This window comes from Stigmatopora argus, chromosome 2 (genome assembly GCF_051989625.1).
Source record: "Stigmatopora argus isolate UIUO_Sarg chromosome 2, RoL_Sarg_1.0, whole genome shotgun sequence".
In the NCBI taxonomy this organism is placed as follows: Eukaryota; Metazoa; Chordata; class Actinopteri; order Syngnathiformes; family Syngnathidae; genus Stigmatopora; species Stigmatopora argus.
In genome coordinates, this window is record NC_135388.1 from 12722483 (window position 1) to 12742491 (window position 20009).

Consider the following 20009-nt stretch of genomic DNA (forward strand, 5'->3'; position numbering starts at 1 on the left):
AAAATTATTTTTTTACAATGATTGTTGTTTAGTTTTTGGGTTCTATTGGAGGAGTAAGATGCATAGAAACAAGATGTAATTTGAACTTAACAATTATTCTTTTAACAATCAGAAAGCCACAATATTTTGTGGATGAGCCATCCACAGCCACATTGGCCTGGTGCCTCCTCCCCCTCATGCTGGTCACATACGGCTCTGGAATAGCATCCCATTATTCAACCAGCTTTTGTCACCAGCCAGATGACATGGTTGTGTTTGGCACCTCTGGCACAAACAGCCTGCAGGAGCTGATCGCACAAATGTTCAATTGGGTGGAGGTCACCACTCCTCATGGGCCATTCCATGCTTTCCACTAACACATTCTTGCCATAGTCTCTGATAAACCCAACTCTGTGGTGAACATTTTTCCTGGAGGATCTAGTTCTGGTCTATTCTTCTCCCTTGATGTAAAATCTGGACTCCAGTTTGGAGATGGAAGGGCTGCAGCTTGAAATTGCCCTATCCAGATCAGTTAAATTTGTCATCTCAATTCTTGGTAAAGATGCACAATGCCCTTCGTAGCAATGCATATCCTCACTTTGAGACCCTTACAAATGTGGCACAATTTAAAGGAAAAAAATAACTGCCACTTTGAAGCATCTTTCTCCAAAATTGTTGCTTAATTTCTAATCTATTCAGCCTTTCCTGTATTCAGATTTGGAGTGTTTGTGCATGGTGGACCCAATCTCCCACACAATGCAAACTCACTAAAAGGAAAAGGCAAGTTATACTATGACATGCTCTACTTACGGCATAGTGCTCAATTCCTTGATTAGAACACTTGTCAAGCATTTTGAACAGGAATGAGAAATTTCTCTGAATCCAACTCTTGCTTCTTAAATAACATATTTACATTGGCTTGTGATCAGAAATTCCTGCAGAGACTGCTTGTATTCTTTTCACAATGTGATGCGCTTTTTTTGTAACAAAAAATACAGATAAGAAATTACAATATTTTGATTATAATTGATTGATAATCAAACAAAGACATTGGACCTGTGAAAGGCAAAAATCCTCTAGCAACAATTTAATAACAGTTTAAAAGTAATGAGTTTGCCACCAAATCTGGTATTATGTTGGCTTTTTAAAGATTCTGGACTCTTGTCGCGTAAAAGAAAAAGAACCAAAAAAGCTAACTGAAGGTTTTTTGTCTTTTTCTTTTCTGTTTTACCTCAGAGAGCCAAGGGCGCAGAGGAATGGGGCTTGAAATCACAGATGGAGGAATTTTCTGGATGACCTAGAGAAACAGATAAGATTGGGAAAAAACACAGGAGAGGATAAATGACTATCAAGGTAAATTACACACTATGCCTTTTTCTGTCATTTGTCTGTGTTCTCTAGCATGTGTCATTCTCTGCCAACATGTCAAACACACACACAAAAAATGCCACCCACAATCATAGGGAAACAAATAGTTCCAGTCTGGGCAAGATTCTTTCTCGCCTTGTCTGTCTGCTTGAATACAGTACATGGATCACTATAAGTGTTGGATGCAGAGGGAAATGTAAAAATTTGCATGCAAATAGACTTTACAGGCAGAGCTCCATGCATCAAAACACTGTAACCACTCGAGACGAAATATCTAAGTGTGCAGTGTGTCGCTGCAATGAGAAGACAAATACTTTTTACCTGCTCAGCTCAATAAACTATACGTATAGTAATTGTTCAAAAAGGGACTAAATTCATCACAAAGAGGAATGAACTGTGACATTTTTGGCCTTCGCCGCTGACACTTCATAAGAGACACTTTCATTTTCAAGAAGGAGAGCAGGTGTGGGGACTACTCAGTCGAACAGTAAATGTTACGTGGAAATGTTAGCTTAGATCTCAGCTCCCTGTGCTGGGATGCAAAACAGGTCCGCTGAGGAAACTAAACTGCACTAAAGGAAATATAAAATCGTAGCATTTTAATATAAGTGCTGTATAAATCTTTCTTTACTGATTGTATACAAACATCTTAACTAGCGTAATTTTGTGTGTGTGTGGGAGGGGGTGGCTTTTATTTTTGTTTCTTACTAATCTTGATCAGAGCTCTGCTTTACAACTTCTTACGTCTTTATTATGGAGCAAATTGGGATGTTTACAAGTGTGTGATTTGAGTTTTTGCTCAATATTTTTTTGCAAAATCTGTTAAATAAAAAAAACGTTAGTTGTAAAGCGCCTACTGATATATGATGTTGCATTTATTTAAGTCTCTTGGTCTGGGTCCATTTACAGACATATAAAATTACCACAGCAGGTTCCGAGCACCTCATTACCAACATAACCTGCAGCCAGTCTCTCAAGGACAACTCTCTAATGACACCACACGTATCCTCTTAATGTCTATTTGAAGCACAGTCTCTTACCCCTTCAAAAAGGGGGGGAAATTTATAGAAATAGCAAAAGCGTTCTCAGATTGAATATAAGTGCCATAATGACTCCCTGATGTCAGTTTAATTCTGAAGGAGTTTAGCATTTCCACACTTGATCTCACTCATATAGAATGACAGGAGACCGGATTTTCATTATCTTCTTCTAGTGGAAATCTGTAAATACCATCTTCAAATATAAAAGCCATTTGGGACAGTGAACACATTTCAATGTTGTGATTCATATGTCAATGTAGTCAGTTTATGTGATTCTAAAAAAACAAATAAATGGGGACGCTAAGCAAATAATAATTCTATTTGTTTCATGTGGATGAAAATGAATTTGATTGGAATGGATTCTATGAAAAAGTGTTCGGCAGTGTTCTTTAAAGATGATAAACAATTCATCAGCTGGATATAAAAAGACTACACAACACATAAAATGCCAAATGATATTTGTCAAAAATGAAATCAATAAAATGAGATAAATCTTTGGAAAAAAAATCCTCCATAATGCCTTTTTAGTTTTATTTTTTTTAAACCAAATCCATATTTTTGATAGAAGTAAAAGACAACAAGAGGGAAACCTTTTGAAAAACGGTGTGACTTGTTTCAGAATTAACCACTGATTCTATATGGACTCAGCACATGCCTGCTAAAATTTAAACATCCTCCAATTAACACCAAAGAAAGTTCAGCTGTTCTCGTAAATTTTATCCGTGAATCACGGTTTTAAAATAATCTCATGATATAAAGCTTGTTAGTGTAGGGTAGGATAAAAAGTAAAAATTTCAAGGTACCGTATTAAATACACCAGTGGTCCTCAACCTTTTTCTCACCGCAGACCAGTAAAGCTCTTCCCTGAACAGCTGTACTAGTTTGAGCAAAAGCATCTCGAAGCTCGGAAAAGACCAAGAAGCCGAAAATATTTAATGGTCTGACCAAAATACACTTTGAAAAGGTTTCTAAATTAAATTAATATTTATTTCTCTGGCTGACCGGCACCAAATGGCTACCAAACCTGTACCAATCCGTGAACCCCTTATTGGGCACCCCTGAAATACACCATGGAACACAGTTAAGGCAATCATCATCCTCCAAAATGAATGAACATATATGAAAAAAAAAAACAATCATTATGATTACCAAGAATTTCATTAAACCAGAAATATTAAAAATAATTATAATAATCTGAGGGGATTCCCTGCATGTAAAAGCTGTTTCACACAGTGGACACCAATATCCAACCTTTGTCATATTTCTGGGTGATGGTGCAGAAAGATTAGTTGAACATGGCAGTAATTCCAAATGGCTTGTTTGGTGCAAGCACAAATGCTAAAAAAAAACTTGATGTCATTCAGGCCTGTAGGTGGTAGCATCTTGCACAAAACCTTCAGGGTTTGATAGCAAGTATTAAAAAGTCTACTCAAGCCACTGAACTGTGTTTGGGCTTAATCAGTGTCACTTTAAATTGTCACAGGTCTGTGCTGACTGTCATATAGCATATTTGTGAATGTGATTGGTTAATTCTATACACGGCCACATCTTCAGTTATACAATAAAGCTTGGTTCACAGTATGCTTGATGCTTGACACAACATTTGCAGCACTTTATCATCAGTGCATCTTGGGCTCTGTCAGACAATATTCCTCCCAAAAATGGGGTACACTGTCAAGCAGCCAAGGCATACGAACAATAGTACACCACCTATAAAAGTATATAAAGCAGGTACTGGTTCCGGTGGGAGCTCTTGCTTGTCCATGTTTTTTTTGGCGCAGTGACCGGCCACTTAGGAAGAAATTTTAGGAGGTGAATGGTTCTTAATATTTTGGATGTACAAATACCATCAAGCATAAATCAGGCTTCCATGTGTGCAAACTTGTGTAAGCACGTTATTTTAAAGTACTAAATCCTGGCATTTTGACCGGGGTGTGAAGACTTTAATTTTTTTAACAGTATATCAGAGGTATAACTAAGTGTTATTTTTTTACTAACAAGAGTTTTACTTTAAATAATGTGTGTGAGATATTGGGGAAAATGCAGGAAATGGGCAGAAACAATAGCTAATTCAGATTTGACTGAGTTTTGTGGTGTGCCGGATGTGCTTGTCCATCTCATTTGGTGGTTTCTGGGCTGAGGAAATGAGCGTGGACTCCCCGGGGCAGAGATTACTCTAATGACTTTGAAAGCAGCCTTGTGTGCTGTCCCTTTTGACCTCTACTCATCCTTTGCTTGTGAAGATGACAAGGTGATACTGTACATGTATGTGAACGTGGGTAGACAAACACTCGCACATTCACACCTACTGTACACTTGTGAGATGCGTGTTAGACAAGAAAAAAAAAACATGAATACACACAACTCAAGCAACAACACAACAGATTCAGATTTTTCTGTGCTTCTTTCTGAAGTGTTTAAAACTTTGCATGCATGTTAGCTGCAAGCTGCATCATGCCACATATTTTGCTCTGTGTGGGTATGCGTGGTGCTTTTGTTAACCAGCTCAAACTTCAGCTACCAAAATATCACACACTCAGGGCAGAGCCATGCCCATCAATTTGAAGTTAGTCTAACTTTGTTTACAATGGCAAAGGGAACCAAGTGTGCTGTTAGTTTACCTCAAATTGATGAATACCAATGGGGCAACAATCAAAACAGGCATGTAAAAAGAGTTTAAAAGTGGATCAAAACCATTTTTACACCCCCCACCCCCCAAAAAAACCCACAACCCTTGGCTATAAAATCAATGAAAAAAAGGCCCCCGTTATGTTAAAGATTCCTTTTGAATACGTTGTCTGAGTGGGAGTAAAAATCAAACGGGCGTCATCTATTCTCAAGCCTTTCAATATTTTCCTCTTTTATGAAAATAGCAATACTGTATCCCAGATCAAATAGATGTAATTAGATACAGTGAGGAAAGAGGGCGGCTTGGCCGTGACTTGCTTAGCATGTGCACGCATGCAAAGACCCGACAGCGGCACAGCTGCACGGAGCTACGCTCTCGATTTATCATCCCTACATCGCAGGAGTCAGTGGGCCACACCACTATTAATCATCAGCAAAACCATTTAATTCAGCACAAGCCCAACTATTGTCTCAGTCCCTCTCCTCTCTCGGCTGCGCAAAACAGCATACATCTCTGAGGAAATCACTGGAATAAAAGCAGACATGCATACGTTGGCGAGCAAAATGACCCAATGTGTCACAAATTGCTTTGAGTGAGACGAGTTTTGTTGGAAAATTGATCAATGCAGACTGCGTCTGTCACTTGATGCTTTGTACGAGTACTCATTATTTTTTTTTCGGAAAATGTACCCAAAAGGTTTTCACAATAATGTCAGTCATTCCTGGTAAATCAAGGTAATTCTCTTGGAACAATGGAGGATAAGATGCACAATAGACACTTTTTTCTTGCTTACAATGTTTGCATTTTAAAAAGAAGTCCTTAATAGGGTAAAAGTTCAGCCGAGTTTTATATATAAGTATATATTTATAATTTAGAATGCTCTGAAAGAGGTGTCCAACAAGCGACCAGATTACAGGATAGAGTTTCTTCTCCCCCCTGGTATTGGCACCTTATTCAGCGCCCCCTCACATGACGTGACTGTCCACTCCGTGCACCCCCCCTTTACACTCGGACACTGCTAGCTGAACCAACATTCAGGCCTTTAGACAAACAGGATGAAGTGGTGGGGTGGAATTGAAATGACCGAGTGTGAATGCATAAACTCTGTCCAAAAAACACATCAAGCAGCACGATACATGAAATGAAAAAGTCATAGGATACATGCACATACCAAATGTGTAATCAAAACATATATCCCTATATATATATATATATATATATATATATATATATATATATATATATATATATATATATATATATATATACATGTGTGTGTATATATGTATATATATACATGTGTATATGTATATATACATATATACATATATGTATATATGTATAAAAGAATGTGATCTGAGATGAAAAATGATCCAAACATATACAGTTCACTTATATATATATATATATATATATATATATATATATATATATATATATATATATATATATATATATATATATATATTTCCTCCATGTTTTACAGCAATTTATATTTCTCTTTGAAAAGGTTTATTGATATAATGCTTTTATCAGTTTATCTAAAGGAGAAAACATTTGAGGCAAATTGCTGGCTGTATATTTAAACAACAATACAAGTCACTGCTTCGATAATTATGTGATATGTGGTCCTGTCTTGAAAGGTTTGCATGGAGGACATCTCTGCTTCTAATAATTTCAACATGCAGTTTTTTCCCCTTCACCAAATTTGGGGCAAATTCCAACAGCGAGAATCATATTCTTGGGTGGGCTGGAGGGTAAACAATACATGAGAAAAAAAATTAAAAGAAAAAAAACAATTGTGTTGTTGTGCTATAAAACTTTTCATGATGGAATTCTCTGCTTGCTTTATGTTTGAATCTCGATGAAAAGTCCGAGGACAAGTTAAAGAAAAGGTAGAAACTTATTGAAGGCAATTGTACATTTATTGCATATCATTTAATTGTATGAAATGACAAAACAAGCACATATGAACATCACATATGGTTAGTGAGTGAAATAATTTTGCACAGCAAAATATATATTTATATGTATGTATGATGTACGATTATTTCACATATAGTCAAAAGGAACTCCCTGTTTTTTTTTAATTATTTGTACATGCAGGGTATCAATCCCTGACCATCTAACAATGTCCAGACATTATCAATTATGAGCAGTGTTATTGCTTTGCAAATATTGAGTTTGTTGAAGTCAACACATTTTCACTCCTGAAGTGATGGTGAACGTATTATGTGTTACAAATACTAAAACATGGGCCAAATAACTGTGGAAAATACTTGTTCGTAACTCCCTACATCACGATGACAGGCCAGAATGTTTTGTGCGCTGCACTCACAGAACTTCAGCTTCTTTACAAAAAAATCCAAAGCATGAGAATCTTAAATGCCAAACAAAGTTGCTTGTCAATAATTGTGGCAAAGGGAGATTTTGCTCGTATGCTGCAAGTGCACTGTACAATTCTGCTCACTGGATCCACTTGACCCAAACCAGTCAAATAACGTCCAAATGTTTTTTTTTTTGCTTCTGAGCGATACTATTAATCGTCTAAAATGCTTCAAACAGTGGAACTTTGCTTTATCATTCAAATTGATTTTATACATATTTGTACTTATATTACACTTTCATCTTTTGTCAAATGCAGAAGAATATTTAAATAACGGTACAAAAAAGTTTTTTTTTTCTTTTCTCCCCCTCCTCAAACCAGCTTCCCCGCTGATCCACTCCTATCTATTCATTCAAGACTATAAAGACGCTGGGTGGAGGTGCACTTCAACACAGCTGAAACGCCATCGCACTGTACAAAGGTGGGGAGTCCTGTCACTTTTTTGTATAGCTGTCCCAAAAAAGTGAGGAGGCATAAATGAAATATGAATGCCATGCTGGAGATCATCTCATAAAATAATAATAAAAAAAAGACAGCACAGAGGAACAAAACGGCATAAAAAAAGAACATACATGTCCAGCATGCAGAGTAGTTCAATAACTCTTTGAAAAAACAATGAATACATAGTCTCTTTTTTTAAGAAGAAGAAGCAAATGCATGAAATGGCTGGCAGTCCTTTAAGTTTGGAAAGAGTTCCATGAATGCAGTTTAACAAGTATCTGCACACTGATTTCAAACTTAAAAATAAAACATGTCAAAGGGCAAGTGAAGTGCACGCATGCACTTGCTGAACTAAGTTGTGTCCATATCACACTGCAAATCTAATGAGGGTTGAGAATTATAGTGACAGGTGGTTCTCATATAGAAAAGTAGATGAAAGTTCTGTCAACTGAAAAATCTTTCCACATCAGAATCAACAATCTGTTTAAAATGTGTGAACAAATTAAAAGAGGACAAAAGGTTCCTATAGGGCATTTGTAGGGAAATGTCCAAATAATAATAATATAATAATAATAATAACAATAATAATAATGATAATAATAATAATAATGATAATAAAAGAAAGTGAAAAATGAAGAAAAAAAGTGAAAACGTTGAAAGCGGTTGTGAGTAAAGTAACTCATCAATGATTTCTTTCTCGCGAAAATTGTGGAGACTCACATGAAAAACTCTGGAGACGACGGGTTGTTGTCACTGCTGGAGCCACTTTCTCTGAAGCCGTTGCCGATGAGCTTCTCATACTTTTCTTTGTACGCGTCCCTCTCCCGGACCAGCCTGGAGATCTCCTGCTTGAGGTGCTCCACTTGCTGCACCAGTTGCGTCTTCTCGCCCTCCAGGACGTGGCGTTGTTGGACGCGCTTGAAGCGACACGACTGCGCGTAGCCTCGGTTCTTGAGGGTCCTCCTTTTCTGCTTCAGCCGGATCACCTCTTCCTTGCTGACCCCCCGCAACTGCCGATTGAGCTCGCGGACGGACATTGAGACCAGCTGGTCGTCGGAGAAGCGGTCGTCCAAGCGCATGTGCGGGTGGTGGCCGGTCCCGGAGACCCCGTTGGACTGGACGCCGGGGCCCGGATGATGGTGGTGGTGGTGGTGGCCGGTGCCACCGCCGCCGCCGCCGCCGCCGCCACCTCCGCCGCCCCCTCCTCCGCTGGACCCGTTGTGGTGGTTGTTGTTGCTGTGGTGGTGATGGTGGTGGTGGTGCTGAGCCCCGTTTTGAGCGGCAGCCGCCGCGATGACCGCCGACACCACCGCCGCGGCGGAGCCCATCTCCTCCCCGCCCATGGCGCCTCCCGGGCCGGCAGCGCCGGGGAACTGCTGGCCCCTGGCGTAGCCATCGAACGACTGGAGCTGGTGGCTGCTGTTTATGAGCGCCTCGACCGCGTCCTCGGGGCTGAAGCCCAGCGCTTCTGGATTGAGCTGCTGTTGGTAACCGGACATCCAGTAGAAGTCCTCTATGTGTGTCTTCTGCTCGCTCCCCGAGCCCGGACTGGGCGCCGAGAAGCTCGGGGAGGGGGGCACAGAGCTGCAGGGCGTGCTCATCGGCGTGGAAGACAAGGATCCGCCGGCGATGAGGCGGCCGCACTGGCTGATGGTGCGATCGGGCTCCACCGGCTCCTTTTTCACTTCAAACTTCATCAGATCGAAGTCATTAACATATTCCATGGCCAGGGGACTGGTGGGCAGGTCGGAGTTGCTCATTGCCAGCTCTGATGCCATCCTCTTGCTGCCGCCGCTCACAGTCCTCCAGGCGGGCTGAAGAGCAGCCGCGGCGCCGGGCTGGTTGGCCACGACGTGAGCCACTTTGAGGGGAGTTTGTGGGGGGAGACGCCGTCACAAGAAGAGAGCCAAGAAGTTCGCCTCGGACTACTTTGGCCGTCGCTCGGCGGAGGCTGACGTGCGCGCACGCCGGCCCGCTGTGGCGCACACGAGGAGCGGAGTCCCTTCTCGGCGCGCGGCGTGTATTTCAAACATTTAACACAACTTTTTTCCACCAGCCTTTTTCTCACGGAGACATCCCCAAAAGCCGGAGCAGCCGGCTGCGAGGGAGCGAGCGAGCGAGCGAGGGATGACGGACGAGGGAGCGCTTTTTTTGTTGAAGCGGGCATCACACAGCACTTGAGTTTAAGAGCTTTAGTGCGCACGTGACGTCAGGCTGCAAGTGGGAAATTGTCTCGGACGACCAGCCAATGGGGTCGCACGCTCCGAGAGCTAATTAGCATATTAGGCGACTACAGAAACCAAACTTTTTTTTTCTCTCCCCCCCTTTCGCTTCTATACCATGTCAACTGTCAAAAGTAGTCAGCTGACACCCAGCTGGGAAGTAAACTCGCCCTACTCTTAACTCGACTCGACTTTGCATCGGGACATTTAAATTACTTCATGTTTGTCCCCCTAAAGGACATGAACAGACACGCTCTTGGCTCATTTACGTTTGTGAGTTCTCTTTAGAAAATCATACGTTACTTTTATTCCATTTGCAATGCTATTTTGCCTGTGGTTATTTTTAGGCTAAGAAAACCTTTGCAACACTACTTTCATATTGTTTTGCATATATGATCAAACTTGTCTCACTTTTAATGTGTATTTGAGCCTCTTGCCATGGACTTTTAATTTTATTCAACTTCTTTGGGTGAATATGATTCAAAAAGCTACCAAAAAGCCACGCTCACACGCGCTTTTGCATCAGTGTAAAACTCAACACTGCCACCTTTTGGACATACTAGGAATTAAAACCAATACATTAATCAAATTACAATACAAAAGAAAGAAAAAAACGTTTATAATGAAACATTCAATAATGCTTGTCCTGATTCAATGCAATGCATTTGATATTACGGATATTACATATTAGAATTTTGTTGATTGGTCTGTCTAAGGTGAAGTTGTTTTGCATGAACGTGAACATTGCATGAACCCAATGTTCCATCCACCTGATAATCATGTCCCACTGCCATAAAATGACTTTATCTAAGCACTGGCTCGTCATGTTGCAGAGGAGTCGTATAATACGATCACTTTCATTGCACTTTATCTCAGTTCAGAGTTCTCCTCCTTTGATTTGACTTGTGTACGATACACACAAGTGTAGTACACGAGGTGACCCTGGTTACCTTTTCACCCCTATACCTTGTGCCATTTAGTTCTTCTTGCACGCGCATGAACGCAATTATTGGTGGCTCTCTAATAATGAAAGAAAAAGTCACTATAATCAATGAAAGCTGATGTTCCTGTCAGTTCATTTTTTTAGCACTGTAAATTAATCCTTGAAATGTTAAGGTTTTTTTTACTTATGGCTGTGGGGGTTTGCACATTTACTTATAAGAAAAAATATTAATATATGTCGTTATGACTTGTGTCAAATGTTCTTGTTTATTTTGACAATTTTTAGTGAATTATGCAAGTATTGAACTTTTTAAATATATGCTTATGTGCATCATGCATCTGATCGCATACATTTAAAGAGATGTTCTAAAAGACATTTTTGGGCAATATGTTTTTAGTATGATTACTAATAATGTGACTCATGGTGTACTCATTGGGTAAGGTTTATCAATAGCATATCGTTAGAAATTATCTCAGTTTTGCACAATCACACAGAGCATAACCTGTTGTATTCCCGTTCAAAAGGCATAATTGATATTTTACTTTTGTACAAACAAAGTTATCCCAACATTGCACTTGACATTTTCACAATATTCCAAGATCACTGTCTTCATACATTAAACAAACAGCTGACAAGAGAAATTACATAACAAGACCAATAACATGTTAACCAGGGTATCAGATGTGTGTTTTTTCAGACTCCTTGCCCCTCACTGTAGTCAAAATGTTTTGGAGCAGCTCCTTTCCAAAAGTCAAAGACGTGTTAACATGGAAACATTATGTTTTGCCCCTTGGAACCGTCACTCATCCCCAGGAACGTGTGCTTTCTTTATCTATTTGTTTTTGCTTCCAAGAACCCTGTTTGCAGATTTCTTAGTATAACTTGTTCTGGGATCACATTACCCATATCCTTATGTCATATTTAGAAGGCTTGCGGTGCATATACATAACTCTTGAAAGGGCAGGCTCCCTAGAAGTTGATTTGGGTTATATTTGAAAGGCAGACATGCCATCCACTTGTTACAATCTTCCAAATTGGCTTAGCGATAAAAATGGCTTGGCTTTGCATCAGTGTTATCAAAGTGAATCACTCTCATTTATGTATTTAAATCTTCGTCGTGCACAATTTGCGGGAGTTATAGTCCAATCTATATAAATGAAGAGTCAATTTTTTTCACAGAAAAAAAAAACTAAAATTAATGAAACTTGACGAAAACATGACTATACTGGCCTGGTGCTCTATCTTGTGCCTTGAATTTGAGTGCAACGTCTAATAAAGTTGCTCCTCCATAATGCTCTTTCTCATGCAGCAACAGTACCAGAAAGTCATTGCATTCATGTGGAATTGAGTGCCTTTTGCATGAGTTCCCTATTGTGTGTGCCAAAAATGCAATAAACTGAGGGCACAAGGTGCATTTAGTAATAATGCTGCAATAGAAGGAAACAGACATGGTGCTCTCAAATTGCTATTCCTTAGCGGTAGAGGAGAAACCTTATTTGTCACTCTCTCAAATACTTAAATATTGGGAGAAATTAACTCTAAACTAGATCGTGTGAATATGTTTATACTTCATCTGTATGTGCAAATACTTTGTGAGTAGGAAACATAAAATCATGCGTGCAAAGTATTTACTTTATGTGCACAAAATCGTTACAGTGAGGTAAATTTTTATTTTTTTATTTTTATCCATGTCAAGTCTGGGGCTCGGTGCTTATCTGATAATTTCCAGATTGCATTTTAGTAGTGGGTAACCATTAAAGTTAATCAACTACATTTGCATGTGTTAATGTTAAATGTATCAGTTGGTTTTTACAGCCTCTGAGTTTTGAATTTGAACACATCCTCCAATAGAAGTCTATTGTTTCTATTTCCACCCAGTTGCCCTGTCATCTGTTTGGGCTTACCTGCACAGCAGTGGTCCGTTCCCGGGGGTACGGCCACAGCAGAGCGAGACTAATACACAAACGAAGGGAGACCTCATTAGTCATGACAGGAGAAAGTGGCGGACCTAAATTAGCTGCTTTTGTGTGGCTCAAGTTATTGATGATGCAGCCAGCGATGTGCATGGGATAGGAGAGGGAAGGTATCAAACCAACAAACACATACAATGTGAAAATAGACAAGGTTTAACATTGTACGTAATATTTTATACAGTTTCAGCAATGTATCATATTATTAGATATAATGTAGAAGTACCTCTTAAACCAGAACAGCTAAATTCAATGCAGTCATTCAACATTCATTTCATTCCTCGAATAGCCGCGTTAATGCACTCTGTCATTGTTACTACAACCATTTGTCAATTACTCGTCAGGGGAAAAAAAACTGCTCGACATTCAATCATCTGCAATGTAAAAACACACAAAAAAGAGAAGTATATTTTAACATATTCAAACATTTGCTTTGCTACTCTAGACGAATTCAGTGGTAAATATTTTTTTTATGAAAAAAATGTGAAGTCAAGTTTGTTATTAGTTTTTAATATGGGTTTTATGCCCTGTTTTTTTAGTGTGACAGTAGCTATATGCTATGATTACGATCACTGCTTAATTAAGCATCACAGGCTCTGAAATCTGTAGACCCATCATAAGGAAGGGTGTTTTATATAATGCAAAAGATGGTAGGAATATTTGGCAAATTGCAAAAAAGTCAAGCTGTATTTTCTGCTTTTAAACTATGTAGGTGTGTCCGCTGAATACGCCAAATATGCCAACCTCAATCAAATGCTTTTTTTGTGGCATCACCTTCTCGCTTGTTGTGCGTCACGTTTGCTTGTCAGGCTGTACATTACAGATATTGCATGACACATTCTTCCTAACAGTGACATACCAACAATGCTTTGTGTTCCAACATATTACTGGAGGCTGTGTTGGATCTGAATGGAATTGACGCTTAGCTAGTTTGGTCTTTTAGGAACCTTAACAAGATATTATTTAGAGGTGAGAGCCCACTTCTTCAGAATTTACATAAATGCAATACCAGAAATAGAGAAAATAAATATATTAGCAATTCAGGAAATGTAGTCAAATTCCCATCCTTAAAAAAACAATGAAAATAATGTAACGGGTGTTTGCCTGTTATTTGTGAAAACAATAAATAAGCCACTATAATAACTGCTATCTACTGTCACTGAAATGTGACATTGAGGCCTGCACTCCTCAACCTCATTTGATGAAAGATGGGAGTGAGTAAGTCGAGAGATCATAGGTCACTGAGGTGTTTGTTATATGACTGTTAGTCTGCGTGCGCACGTGTGTGTCCAGACAGCTATCTAATCAGCTCCTCTGCATTCCTTTACTTTTGCATTCAGGCCTTAACCAATTACAATGTCAATTATGAAGATAACTTGTGAGCTTACATTTCCATCGCAAATGTATACTGTGAAATGACTGCGTACTAAACCATTTAAACAAAAGAAAAAGTCCCAGTGTGGAGCTGAGACATAACTCGCATGTCTGCCTGCACAAAGTGTAGCATCTGTCAGTACAATCTCATCAACAGTTGAGTGAGAACAACAAAGCTGCAATATTAATTTTCACTCTAGCAACAGAATGTGGGCACAGCCATGTCATAATGACTCGGATCCATGAGTTAGAGGTAGGGCGAGGCTGAGAAGGGTGCAGCAGATGATAGAGGAGACAACAAAAGGTCACAAAAAGAACAGATTACAGTTCTGAAATGAATTTTGTGATGATCTCTCATACTATTTTCCCACTGTGTGGGCTCAGTGTGGCAAGGGTATTTTATTTCGCTTTCTGTCTTCAGGACAGGGGAACTAACCTAAAATGTCAAAATATTTTGACTTTCCACATTCCTTCCTCTTACTACCAAAGGAATATGTAGTAAATTTCACTTTTTCTTCAGTTGACAAAAACAGGTAGACTGGCCAGTCCCATCAGATGGAACGGGTTCAAGCACAATACTGGAAATGTACCCATAATTACATTGAAACAAACATAACAAATTGAGTTTTTATGTAGCACACTAGATTCTACTGCATATGAACTGTTTGAAAAATGTTCAAGGTTATCTCATGTTCTATGTGCTCTCACATGACTTAGACTTTGCAACAGAGGTGTGTATGTGTGCCTATGTGTGTGTGTGCACAATTTGCCACGTACATGCACGTGTGTGCGTGTCTTTGCGCATGTGTGAGTGGGGATTGTCTCAGTTTAATGACTCATTTTTTACCACATATAGAGTACCTATCTCCTTTCGGTGGAAAATACAATTAAATGATTACTCAATTGTAAAATCAGAGTAATAGAAATTAGTATGACTTCCACTGTAGTTCTAGAATATACATAGTAACCCGCTGGAATTTTCATTTACATAGAAGAGAGCAAATATTTGAGGATACAAAATTCACACTACAATTTGGCAAATGTACAAGACTGCTCATTGCTTATTTTACACGTGCGCCCTCTCATGAGAACAAACACAACAACAATGTTTGGTTTTAACAGTAACAAAATACCCTAATGCTCATATCATCATCTACACCCTGTTTGTTGTAATTTATATGGAGAAAATGATTTAACCCACACAAATTGGAGATAAACCATTGTCTCATTATGGTTAACCTGAGAAGGTCTACTGTATAATCATCTGTTGAATGATTAACTCACAGGCGCATTATCTTTGTTTTTTATTCTCTGAATTAATTAATCACTGCTTAGCTTACAGGCAGCCCAATAGTCAAGAGGTTAGGGCGTCGGCCTAACAGGTCTGGGGTTGAGGGTTCCATCCCAAGTGGGTCCTCACTTTGTGGAGTTTGGATGTTCTTTCCGGGCTTGTGTGGGTTTTCTCTGGGTACCCTGGTTTCCTGCATCCCCAAAACATGGAGGATAGGCTGGTTGAACACTCTAAATTGCCCAGAGGAATGAGTGGCAGCGTGAATGGTTGTTCATCTCCCGGTGCTCTGCAATTTGCTGGCCACCAATTCAAATGTCTCCCGCCTGTTGCTCAAAGTCAGCTGGGATAGGCTCCAGCACCCCGCGTGACCCTTGTGAGGATAAGTGAATCAGAATGTAATACAAGTAAAAACACTCAAATCACATTTGAAAGGGTCAATGGCAACTGTGAAAAGGAAAAGTTGGGCCCTAAAGACAAAAAAAGTTAAGAATCCCTGATCTACTTCAGAACATCATACATCATTGATTGGATCTTCTTGATTTAAAATTGAGTGCCAGTTTTGAATTGATGAGGCTGACTTGGATAAGAGATTTTTTCCCCTCTAAAACCACCAGAAAAGCCCAGTTATGATTCATTTGACGCTTTGAAAATGAAATGATATGGATGAATGAGAGTATTCAACGGCCTATTAGTTACCTGCATGTCATCTATCCTTTAGAACTTCTACCTCTTACTGGCTGAAAGATACGCCAATCCCCACGCAAATGACGCAAATCTGCTGCTGATGGCATCCACACTTGCGTAAATATTCACTCTGGGAAGCAAAAGCGCATGCCCATGGCCTAATGAGAGATTTTCTGACCTTTCAGTGTACCCCTGGAGAATATTGATGAATCCCCTTTTAAAAATAACTCTTGCCTTGTAGGGTCATTAAATGATTTACAGTTATTTCACAAACACATAATTATTGCATTTATTATCCTGGGAGTGTACAGGGTTAGGACCGGACCTAATGCACACTAGTGTGAGTAAAAGTTAATTTTCCCAAACCCAAAAACCATTGCTAAAATATAATTTACATTATATTATGAAGTTACTATTGCCTTAAAGGCTTAGAGGTCTTAGCATTCAGGTCTAATCAACTCTCTGTTTCTTTTTTCTATCATAAAAATGTTATCCATTTCTAATTGCAGGACTTGCAATGACATTTTAGACTTATATTGTGGCAAAAGTAAAACTTTTATTAGGTAAACCTTTGCCCTGATGAAACGTGAGTAGATAGTTTTTTGTCCCTTCTAAGATCATTGTGATTATCTTTGCTTAATCACACTTAATCTAAGATGGTGATTTAAGTAATTACATCTAATGCCATATTTGTTCCAGTGGCACAAGGAGTAACCACCACGACGAAACAGCAGGGTTATGGAATTATCTTAACCAGGGGAGCCTGACCCGCAAATGTTCATCGCTTCCATCCCTGTGCTGCCACTATAATTAGCTTTATAAAGGCCATCATCTCTTTCACTTCTGCAGTCTGTATCTTTCCCTGTTAATGATATCATTCCAATTGTTACATGGCTAAGATGGTGAAATGTCATCTGATTGTGAGTGTGAGCTTGGCCCTTTTAAACCTCCCTATAGGTCAAACATTGTGCGCCACAGTGAGCATTAAAATCAGACTCAATTAGCAAAGATGTTTTTAATTAACTTGTTTGGAAAACATTTAATCACACTGAGGATAATTGAATACATCTCTGAAGTGTTGAGAGATTCTTAATGGAATGAGAAGAGGTAAGAAGGGAATTCAACAGCCCCACTGTGTCGACTCTACTGAGCAATCAAGTATGTGCTGCTTATCTGAAGCTAACTGTTAGCTAATCTCTGCAATCTCAACAAGTCAATGCAGCCTTGCTTAGTTTTTGGCGAGTGTTTCACATGGCATACTCGTAGTATTAGCCATATTGAGCTGTAAAGATTTTGAAAAATTCCATGTTTTTTTTGTTTTATTCGGTTGTATATTTTAACCCTCAATGAGTGGGCAAGTTCCCTTGAGCTCTAGCTATTGATATAGAAGTGATTGAAATAATATTAATAAAATCATATAAGTTGTTATCTTCAGCCTCGGCTGTGTAAGCCAGGAGCACGAAGCAGTCAACGAAAAGGCAGTGCAGGTGCACAAACTTAAGGTTTAATGAAAAAACAAAAACATAAAAAACATTCCAAACATAAAACTAGCTAAAATTAACAAAGAAACAAACTTAATGAGGAAGGACGAAGACGCACACCAAACAAAAAGGTGACATAAGCATGACAGCAAATACCTCCATGCCTAGGCACAAAACACAGGTTTAAATACATAGACAGAGGTTGATGACAATAACGAGCACCTGGGTCACACAAGGGAAGGAGAGCCAGAAAAGACACAGCAGGTGGAACTCATATACAGTCACGTGGACAGTACTGTAGTTCTTTCAGAATGGCCAAATTTACAATACCTACTTCCACACACCTGCACTACTGGCAGTAATGGGAGTGTTGCATGGATTCTTACCTTTATACTATGTGTTGGAGACAAATTCATACTGGAGAGTGAATCTATATCTGTCTATGAGTGCGAAAAACAGCTGCTGAATCCCTGATGTCATCTCAGTTCCAGAAAAACTATTGACCTCGAGGATGACAAGGTTTGTATAATTCAGTTTGTTAGCTTGAGGCAAAAGTGTCAAAACAAAGATACCCAAAATGTTTCTTTAACTTCTTGAAGGTTACATTCGCTTGGAGTGTCATGTGAGTCCCACAGACCTTAGCCCATTCTATGTTGTGTTTGTAATGGCTTCAATGTAAAGCAAACGGATGTTGTATGGTTAAATACTGTGACATCAGTGGCTAAATCTAAAGCATACAAACCTACAGTTTGTATGGTGAGAGCATTTCCTGTAGAACAATGAGTCTCCTAGCTTCTGTGACATAGCCAGTGTGTAGATATGCACTGCCGGATCGCAACAGATTGTGAATTTAAACATACTATACGTATAACATGTTCATTAATTAATGTGTGATCTCAAACATTCATCCATCCATTCTTTTCTGAACCACTTATCTTCACAAGGATTGGGGGGCAACCTGAATTGGGGGCCAGCCAATGGCCACAGGGCACATTGAGACAGCCAACCATTCATGCTCACACTCATACCTAGTGGCAATTTAGAGTGTTCAACCAACCTACCCTGCATGTTTTTGGGATGTGGGATGAAACTGGAGTACCCGGTGACAACCGACCCAAGCCCAGGGAGAATATGCAAACTCTACACAGTGAGGGCTAACTTGGGATCAAACCCTCGACCTCAGAACTGTGAGGCCAACATGTTAACTACTCCCCCCACCTTATCTCAAACACTGATTGATAATGTTATCGTCATATGATAAACTTTAAAAAGGGTGTTACATTTTTATATTTTCAGCAAATGAATGAAGTCAAATATGACTCACAAGCCTCGGATTCCCAACCCCTGCTTTTGTGTATTTCGTACTCATTTGAATGTGAAAAGACACAATGCACTCTGCATGCACTCATTTTGCGAATCACATTATTTTTTTACCACACATCACATGTTTGCCAATGCGTTTACAATTAAATTGACTAATAAATGCTCATCATCCAAATTGTGATCTGTGACTGCAGAGCTATGGCGTCAGAGTTCACATGGACAATGAGACCCAGTAGTCGGAGCACATCCTTGGACGGGTCTGGCATTCCAGTCGGCAATTAGAGGACCAGCCTGATCCAATCCAGACCAATACACCTCCTCACCAAGACAAAAGGTAACATTGTTTCCATACAAGACAAAACTTTCTATATTGTTGTTCTCCTCCACTCTTCATAACAAACTTAACTAGATTATTCTAGGAATTGTCACTCAGTCATTTGCAAACTCTCACGTTAATGTAGTAAAAGGATTGGCAGCAGTCTTTGGAGAATGTTTGTTTTCTGGAACAAATAACCGAATCAGGGTGTACCCCACCTGGTGTCCGTAATTATCTGGGATAGGCTCCAGCACCCCAGCAGCCCTTGTGAGGCTAAGCGGTTCAGAAAATGAATGAATGGACTTCTCTGCAACCCCAAAAGAGGAGAATTAAAATATGCTTAGAGTTGATAAACTTTAAATAAAGATCCTCAAGTTTAGCAAGATAGAGGAGAATAGTTTGTTACAAGATGAGCTTGTTTTTCCCCTACCGCCAACCTCTTCCAAACCAATGTAAAACAAAAACTATAAATCAAAAGATAATTACAGCATACATTGAACTCTTTTGTCATCACTAAGAACCCCGGCTGGTAGAGAGTTTGGATGACAGCTGTGTGTTTCCT

At 39.4% G+C, this 20009-nt stretch overlaps 1 protein-coding gene and 1 long non-coding RNA gene across 2 annotated transcripts in view; one reads left to right on the plus strand and one right to left on the minus strand.

Annotated features, from left to right (window-relative positions):
- The window catches only part of mafa (MAF bZIP transcription factor a), a 59214-nt gene extending 49195 nt beyond the window's left edge, over positions 1-10019 (minus strand). The window contains exons 1-2 of the mRNA XM_077622268.1: positions 8564-10019; positions 1211-1276 (exon numbers count right to left, since the gene is read on the minus strand). Coding sequence (XP_077478394.1) covers positions 1249-1276; positions 8564-9621 — 1086 coding nt within the window. The 5' untranslated portion in view covers positions 9622-10019 and the 3' untranslated portion in view covers positions 1211-1248. The remainder of the gene's footprint in view (positions 1-1210; positions 1277-8563) is intronic.
- On the plus strand, positions 1211-19436 carry LOC144090663 (uncharacterized). Its single transcript, XR_013305475.1, has 3 exons — positions 1211-1332; positions 7724-7823; positions 19326-19436. It is a non-coding gene; the product is annotated as an uncharacterized LOC144090663 (long non-coding RNA).
- The last annotated feature ends 573 nt before the right edge of the window (positions 19437-20009 follow it).